Source organism: Scyliorhinus torazame, chromosome 16 (genome assembly GCF_047496885.1).
Source record: "Scyliorhinus torazame isolate Kashiwa2021f chromosome 16, sScyTor2.1, whole genome shotgun sequence".
NCBI classification, from domain to species: domain Eukaryota; kingdom Metazoa; phylum Chordata; class Chondrichthyes; order Carcharhiniformes; family Scyliorhinidae; genus Scyliorhinus; species Scyliorhinus torazame.
Genome location: NC_092722.1, coordinates 12,503,643 through 12,512,713, shown reverse-complemented (window position 1 = coordinate 12,512,713; position 9,071 = coordinate 12,503,643). Strand labels below are relative to the sequence as shown.

General features: G+C 45.4%; 1 protein-coding gene across 4 annotated transcripts in view; it reads right to left on the bottom strand.

Annotated features, from left to right (window-relative positions):
- Positions 1 to 413: 413 nt before the first annotated feature.
- The window catches only part of plekhn1 (pleckstrin homology domain containing, family N member 1), a 46,971-nt gene continuing 38,313 nt past the window's right edge, over positions 414 to 9,071 (bottom strand). For all 4 annotated transcript variants that reach the window (XM_072477969.1, XM_072477968.1, XM_072477966.1 and 1 more), the window contains 2 exons: positions 5,502 to 5,555; positions 414 to 1,264 (listed from right to left, as the gene is read on the bottom strand). In XM_072477969.1, coding sequence (XP_072334070.1) covers positions 1,041 to 1,264; positions 5,502 to 5,555 — 278 coding nt within the window. In that variant the 3' untranslated portion in view covers positions 414 to 1,040. The remainder of the gene's footprint in view (positions 1,265 to 5,501; positions 5,556 to 9,071) is intronic.

Genomic DNA, 9,071 nt, shown 5'->3' with positions numbered 1-9,071 from the left:
GCCCTGCCTGCAACAGTAGTGGACTCGCCAAGGGCATTCAAATGGTCATTGGATAGACATATGGACGATAAGGGAATAATGTAGATGGGCTTTAGAGTGGTTTCACAGGTCGGCGCAACATTGAGGGCCGAAGGGCCTGTACTGCGCTGTAATGTTCTATGTTCTATGTGGTTAGCACTGCAGACTCACGGTGCCAAGGTCCCAGGTTCGATCCCGGCCCGTGTGGAGTTTGCACATTTTCCCCCGTGTCTGCGTGGGTGTTACCCACTCAACTCAAAAAGATGTGCAGGGTAGGTGGATTGGCCACGCTAAATTGCCCCTTAATTGGAAAAAAAGAATTGGTACTCTAAATTTAAAAAGAACAATTCTCCTCTGACCAGGCTTTATTCACAAAAATGAGAAATGACAAATAATAATACCACAGGAAGCTTTATTAAAATGGTTCAGCATTATAAAAAAATTGCATAATAATTATACATAATTTGTTACGAACACACAACTTCAGGCAAGTTATTAGAATAAAGTTCAGTCAGTTAGGGTTATCACAGTGCCCTTTTACCAGTCTTGACATAAAATGCATTGAACAATATTTTTACAAAGCAAATAGAAATATTATTAAAAATATGAACAATAACAATATTAACACAAGAAAATGACATGAGACCGGCTCACGTCATGAATTATTTCACAAATATTGTAATTGTTTTGCGCCTTATCGGGCCCAGAGTTACAGGCCGCAAAGTAAACACTTCGCCTCAGTGCGTTGGAGGCTGAAGATGGACCGAATACTCCATCCAGGTGGCCAAAACCTGTCTCTCCCTCCAGGTTGTGTTTTCCCAACTCTCAAATGTCTTGGTGGGGGGGGGGAAGCAAAGAAAACACTTCAACGGTTCTCTGAATTTCTCCTTGAAGCATGGCAGTATTGCCATTGACCTGAGAGCTCAATAGAAAGGAGAAACCCAGGGGTCAAGTATTGGCGCATTCCAATCCTGGGGCAGTCTTCCAAAGAAAATGGTAAAGCACGAGTTCCTAGAAGTTGTTCATGACCATCTGTGCACCCTTCCCTGTAGCCGTGAATCATTGATCCCTCGCTGACGTAGCTTCATAAGGGTCGGAGCAGAAAGACGCGGAATGTTTTGTTTGAAGTCAAATTCCCAAAACTCATAGTCGGAGTCATCTGGGACACTTTCCAGTTCTGCGTATGTGTGTTCAGACGATGTCATAGAGAACCTGCTATCATCACTGTACCAACTTATGCCCTTTCCTGCGGAGGTAAAGTTCACGGAGTTAAACGGCTGTGGTTTGCTACACATTCCTTTTCACAGACATTTACTCACACTTAATTTAAAATGTCAGTTTAGATTTTATTGACATCAATGTGCTCTAATATGGATACTTCATTACACAGTTTTCCAACCAGTTTTGACCTTGTCCAGGAATAAATATCTCTCGCAGGAGACCTCGGTAAAGGTGACTGAGTTTTCCAGGCATTGGGAAAATCAGAAAGATCCTCTCCCCTCCTCCCAACACACAGTACTTCCTTTTTGTCTTCTTAAGGAAAATATCTTGTACATTTCTATTCCCTTCTCGCCCGGGGATACCTGCGTAATTTATATCTTCACCCATTCTCGAAACAGCCCGACCTTTATTTACACCGACCCTTGGATTCATGGGTGGCAGTAACCCTCCAATGCCTCCGCCAGGTAGACATTCTTCACGTGTAAACCTAGGCTGGATCACTACGGTGTTGTCGAAGACAAGATCAATCTTATATGTGTCTTCCAGCCGAGGTCGCGAGATGTAACTCAAGAGTGGGAGTCTTGGCTGGTTTTTCTTTTGCTCAACCAGGGAAATCAAAACATGTGCAGACAGGGCGGGAAAGTGGGGTGAAGGAGGAAGGCACAAGGGATGAATAGCCTACTCTTTCTCCTATTTCTTAATCCCCATCTTGATATTCTTATTCCCCATGTCTGACTTCAAACCATCAAGGCCAATGGTCACTAAATCCTCAACTGATGTTGTATCCGAGATGAGATTACCCAGCATGGACTGGGTGAATAAAGAAGATGCACAGCCATATTTGAAGTCTGGATTGTTGAGTGGAAAATGGGAGAGATATCTGATCTTAAATTGACCCGAACAAGTATGGGTTCGGCCAAGCCTGTTATTGGTATCTCATTATAGCCAAAATGTATCAAGTGACTTAATGATAGAAGGAAAACATCCATGAGCTTCAAAACTTTACTACGTTCCAAAGCTGATATGAACTATGTTGGTTTACATCTATTTGATTTTATTTGCATTTGCCCACTTTGGGAAAAGTAAAAACACTACGACCCCACGTCTAGACCTCAATGGTTCCTGCCCTTGCTCATTCTTCCTAAATTCAATGAGTGCAGTGATATAAACCCCACAAGTTTACTGTACAACCCAATGCACCATTGCGAAAAAAACGAAGGCCCTATAATTACACGCTGCAACTATTAATGTACAGATGCTTGGCATATTCAGACAGGGTGTGAACCGGTTTCAAATCACTCATGTTGAAAGGAATTCTGGAGTAGCTCCTCGCCTCTTTGTATGCCAATATATTTACACGGCAAAATCCCCGGGCCTGACACTGTTCTTGGGCCCACAGAGGTCAGTTCATTTCCTCACTGAGTTGTATTGGCCAGCACTAGTACAGGTTAAACTACCCTGTTAAAGCGCATGGATTATTGTATTCTGCTGGCAAGAATCTTCTTTTTGTCTATGATAAAGTCTCAGTCCTCCTCCGGTGGTGTTTTGCTCTGTTCCAGAAGATGTAGCTACTAAGAACATAGGACCCAGGAGGAGCCAATTCAGTCCTTGAGCTTGCTCTGCCATTCCATCAGATCATGACTGATCTGACTGTGATCTCAACTAGGGGCTGGTTTAGCACAGTGAGCTAAATAGCTGTCTTGTAATGCAGAACAATGCCAGCAGTGCGGGTTCAATTCCCGTACCAGCCTCCCCGAACAGGCTCCGGAATGTGGCGACTAGGGGCTTTTCACAGTAACTTCATTGAAGCCTACTTGTGACAATAAGCGATTATTATTATTATTAACTCCGCTTTCCTGTCTGACCGGATTCCCTCGCCCCTCAAAACCCTTGACTGTCTGTGCGGAGTTTGCACGTTCTCCCAATGTCTGCGTGGGTTTCCTCCGGGTGCTCCGGTTTCCTCCCACAGTCCAAAGATGTGCAGGTTAGATGTATTGGCCTTGCAAAACTCCCAATAGTGCCCAAAGATGTGCAGGTCAGGCGGGATTACAGGGATAGGGCAGGAGAGTGGGCATGGGTGGGGTGCTCTTTCAGAGGGTCGGTGCAAACTAGATGAGCCGAACTATCTCCTTCTGCACTGTAGGACTTCTATGATTGCATGAATTTTCTAATTATTTCGTGCCTTGTTCGAGTCATTTGGAAATTTTGAAAAGGTGGACTGATATATAGTCTGAAGGTTGCAGCAAGCTAGTTAAACATTGAAAGGAACATAGTAACATAGGACATCATTTTAGCCGCTCAACTATTCCACCAGTCAGGGAAATCATGGCGTAACTGTGATTTTTTTTAATTAAAAATAAATAAATTTAGAGTACCCAATTCATTTTTTCCAATTAAGGGGTGATTTAGTGTGGCCAATCCACCTACCCTGCACATCTTTTTGGGTTGTGGGGGCGAAACCCACGCAGACACGGGGAGAATGTGCAAACTCCACACGGACAGTGACCCAGAGCCGGGATTGAACCTGGGACCCCGGCGCCGTGAGGCAACAGGGCTGACCTGCGCAACCGTACTGCCCGCGTAACTGTGATTTAATCTGTCACCGTTGCTCCATTTTGCTTAACGCCTTTAGATGACTTAAAACTATTAATTTCAGATTTAAAATCCACACGTGACACAGTAACGCCTTCCATTTGCGGAAGGGAGTTCCAAACGTCCAGCACCTTTGTGTGTAGAGCTATTTCCTAATGTCACACTCGGGGAATGTCTGGCTGATTTTTTAGATTCTGCTCCCTAATCCTGGAGTCCCCAACCAGTAGAAATAGTTTCTTGACCTATTCTATCCATTTCCATCAAGATCTTTAAAACTTTGACCAAATCATCTCTTAACTTTCTTAATTCCAAAGAATACAGCCCTAGCTTGTGCAATGAGGATTTGAGTATCGCTAAAAAATAGAGACATGATTCCTAAGGTTCTCGCCGGGACAGACCGAAGGATTACTGCCAGTAAATGGATCAACAATTTATACTGCATGAGAAGACAGTGCTGATTGGTTGTCAAGTGGACTCTGATATACAGAGGCATGGCCATGGAGAATGCAGCAGGGAACAGTTAAATGCCAAGTGACTGTTCAAATTCAAACCACACGGGTTGATTCTGGTCAAGGCATTGCTGTGGGGAATGAACCAGGGAATGGCTGTCTCCCTGATTCTGGTCAAGACATTGCAGTGGGGAATGAACTGGGGAATGGCTGTCTCCCGAGCTTTTGCTTAGTTGAAAAAGGTGTGATGCATGGACAGGCTCCTTCTGTCCACCAAGTACAGGGCCCTGTGTGTGAATATGTGGCTTCGAACATGCATAAGTGAGCCACACTGTGTCCAACTGAAAATAATAATAGTCTTTATTAGCGTCAGAAGCAGGCTTACATTAGCACTGCAGTGAAGTTACTGTGAAAATCCCTCGTCGCCACATTCCGGCGCCTGTTCGGGTACACAGAGGGAAAATTCACAATGTCCAATTCTCCTAACAGCACGTCTTTCGGGAATTGTGGGTGGAAACCGGTACACCCGGAGGAAACCCACACAGCCACACAATCAGGATTGTTTAGCAAATGTTCGCCAATCGCGGAACCGCATCTAATGTTGGACTTTTGCCTAATGTCTTGCCCATTTCCTATAGAATATCAGGGAATGTTCTCCACATAATCTCTTCTCATCGCGTAGTTCCTTCTGAGGTTCAGCTTCACCCTAATCAAGAAGCAACACTTTGTGCCTCAGCATAGGCAGCGAGAATGGGCAGGCTATTTGACATGCTGGGAATCATAGGTTAGCCTTATCAAGCCATCATCCGAGAGAGGTGCGTTCATTATTCCCGCCTCTCACCTACCCTACCCTCGAACGCAGAGCCCAGCCGGGGAACCGTAATCCATAGTAGTACAAGTTGGAAATAGGCCGATGGCATTATTGCCCCAATTCTCTGCCCCATGCTCCATCAAGCACATCTCCACACAGTGATTACGGAATCATTCCTAATATTTACCCCTGAACTGGAATCGGGATTGGGGAACGCTGAATAGATTTTCCCTTCATAAACCTGGGGCTCGGAATCCATTTCCAACACTGGAGCATGGACCCAATTGAGGCGACCAACTGGTTGAGGGTTAAACATGAGCCTTTTGGTCAATTAAACCTTTGACAACATGACTAAAAGGGACTTTCAAGATAGACATATTAGCTATATGATAATATAGAGAACAAGTCACCTTCTCGATAGCTGTCTAAAAGTTGTATAATTGCATAATATTCAGAGGAGTCATCTGGAAAAAGGAAAGAAAAACATGCTGAGTGTTTTTTATCCCAAGTTTGAAGCACTAACATCAAAATGTTTCAATTTTAACCACGTATATTCTAATATAATTGCGTCAATTTTTGCGTTCTTCCTTGTAACGAGCAGAAATTGGTATCAATCACTAACTGAAATGTTCTCAGTAAATTGCACTATCAAGTCTTATCTAACCTGTTGCTCTTAATTTAGGTAGGAGAAATTAAATGACAAAAGGGTTGATGATGCAAAACCAAAGTGAGTCGTAATGGGGAAGGTAAAGAAACAAAAGATGGGAGGGATTTTCCAGTCACGCCTTCCCGGAGATTGGAAATTCCCGCCCAAGGTCAACGATCTTTGAATAGTCCGCAAAATAGTCCGTCCTGTCCTCGATGATTCCCGTGACAGGCAGGACAGGAAGATGTACCTCATGTGTCTAGAGGAGGTGTGAATGGCAGAATCGGGAACGTGATCTGCCTTCCCTCCTGCTTTTCTCCCAATCTCAGCCCTTCCCTTTTGTTTTTTCCTCTTCCCATCCTCCTCGTGTCTTTTAACTTGCTTTAAACCTTTTCCACCCATAACTATTTCCAGTTCCGATGGAAGGTCATCGATCTGAAACGTTTATCGCTGTTTCTTTGGGGTTTTTTCAGTATTTTCCTAATTGATTTCAGGTTTTCAACGTCTCCAGTGCTTTGCTTTGGGAGAACTGCAATATGTTTCAGCTCAGCAGTGGAATAGCTAAACTAAGGTTGTCCAACCTGTGGCTAATTGCGGCTCCTGAACGCTTGGCTCTCGAAGACCAAAGAAAGCTGCACTGCTTTACATCTTGGTTCATCCTGTTGCAGTTCTGCAGGAATGCATGTTCAGCAAGGGCTCTTTGTGGCACTGCTCTCTATGTTCTGGAGAACTTCGAAACCGGACGCCAAGGGCAGGATTTAGCAGGCCTGTCAGCCGTGGGTGCAAATCCCGTCATGGCTCCTAAATCTTGCACAGAGGCCACAACTGGGATCTGCACCAGTGAGAGTTCCGATCGCGAACCTCTCCAAGGATGCAATCGGGTTCACGTCCAAGAAGGGTGCAGACCTGATTTGCACAAATTTGAATTTATTGTAACAAAACTCAGCGTGTTTTTAAAAATAAATTTAGAGCACCATTTTACAGTCCGGATCACGCCCCCGGGGTTGGCGGGAATCACACTGATTTCCGCGCCAAAAATGGCAACCGCCATTTTTTTCGGAAAATTCCGCCCCAAGATGTTGTTGGTATCAACAATTTGCATTGTACGCACATTGATGGCAATGTGGAATAAAACTTTATAGGTGGCCTGTTTGCATGTTTTCCCCATGTCTGCGTGGGTTTCCTCCGGGTGCTCCGGATTCCTCCCACAGTCCAAAGATGTGCAGGTTAGGTGGATTGGCCATGCTAAATTGCCCTTAGTGTCCAGTAAGGTTAGGTGAGGTTACTGGGTTATGGAGATAGGCTGGAGGTGTGGGCTTAAGTAGGGTGCTCTTTCCACATTCTCCCCATGTCTGCGTGGGTTTCACCCCCACAACCCAAAGATGTGGGGTGAAACCTGCACATCTTTGGACTGTGGGAGGAAACCGGAGCACCCGGAGGAAACCCACGTGCACACGGGGAGAACGTGCAGACTTCGCAGAGACAGTGACCCAAGCCGGGAATCGAACCTGGGACCCTGGAGCTGTGAAGCAACTGTGGTTAGTACAGTTAATAATGATCATAAATCTACCTGACTATCATGCAACCCCACCTGGTTCAGTAATATTATTTGGGAATATTCTTTAGGAAAGGAAATTTGCCATCCTTACCTGGTCTGGCCTACATGTGACTCCAGATCTACCACAATATGGTTGACTCTTAACTGTCCCCATCTGCAGTAGCCTAGCGAGACGCTCATTTGTACCAAACTGTGACAGGAAAAGGTACGGTGGGTGTCATGGTTCAAGAAGGTGGCTCACCACCATCGTCCCAAGGGCAATTAGGGATGGGCAATAAATGTTAGCCTCAGCAGTAATGCTCACATCCCGAGAACAAATTTTTAAAAATGGCACATTCCAGAGCGGGAATCTGACTCGAGTTGTGAGAAGTGGATGCGGGCTAAACTGTCAAGAAGGGGTGCGGGGGAGGGGTCAGAACAGGAGGACACGGACAAGTACGAATTACAAATGATCTGAGTTGATTTTCCTGTGCGCGGGGCAGTTGTTTTATGCTTTAGAGTTAAGGTCGCCATTCCTGTCTGTTTCTATACAGTCTACTATCTGACCCGTGAGTCATGCCACATCTTCAGGATGAGGAAACCACAGCTGGAATGTGCTGTCACCCTGCTCTACACAACACAGCCATTGTGCCAACATCATTCACTAAATTGTTTGATCTACCTTCAACTATAAATTCCCCAAAACGTAATTGAATGGGCCTTTTTTTTGTGTGTATCGATAAGCCACAGCAGCAATGGCAAAAGACAACTTAACGCCGTTCCGTTGGATTGTCTTGAATCAGGAAGATATTTTATCATGAAATGCCCTGCCAATTCACATCAATTCTTCTAGCCCGACTGTGTCAAACTATCCCTCACAGGAGGGCGGCAAGGTGGTTAGCACGAGCCTCCTCTTCATGTCCAGAGATGATTACAGGGACAGCGCAGTGTGGGCGGGTGAGTGGATCTGGGTGCAGCGCCCTTTCGGAAAGTGGGTGCAGACTCGATGGGCCAAATGGCCTCCTTCTGCACTGTAGGAATTCTATGATTCCATGAGGAGTTTACATAAACAGCTAAATTAGTGCGGCGAAACTGCCACATAGATGAGGTTATGGTCAAACTTGTTTTTTCTTCATTTAAAATATAAGGGACGGACTCCCCGCAGATAGCTGGTCTTCGCTGCCACTGAGCGCTGGATTCAAATTTTTCAGTAGATGGTTCTTGGGTTATTGCTGCCCATGCTGAATGTAGGCCCCCCCCGATCTCATTATCCCTCACTTCCTCCCATGTGTTTAATCAGTCTCAAGAACTTCTGCGTTAACAGAGGCTTTCGGGCGAATGATCTTTTGGCTGGCTGCGTTGACCCCGATCATGCAGAAATCCTCTTGGCCAGTGCAGCTCCAGTTTGTTAATCGTCCCTGGGATGTAGGCATTGCTGCCATTTGTCGCCCTGGATGGCTCCCTAGGCCATTGCGGGAGGGGCCAGTTAAGAGTCAACCAGATTGCCGTGGATCATGTAGGCCAGGCGGATAAAGATGGCAGATGTCCTTCCCTAGAGGGGCGTCAAGTGAGCCAGATCAGTTCTTACAACAATTGATAATAATTGGAACGGTCGTCGTTACTGGGACGAGCTTCCAATTTCACATTAATTGAATTTAAATTCCACCAGTTGCCGTGGTGGGACTTTAACTCATGTCCCCAGAGCATCAGCCTGGGCCTCTTGATTACTAGTGACATTACTGCCATCTCCCAGCCTGGCCTATAAGACATAGGCAGAGCACCTAACCACCTGAATAC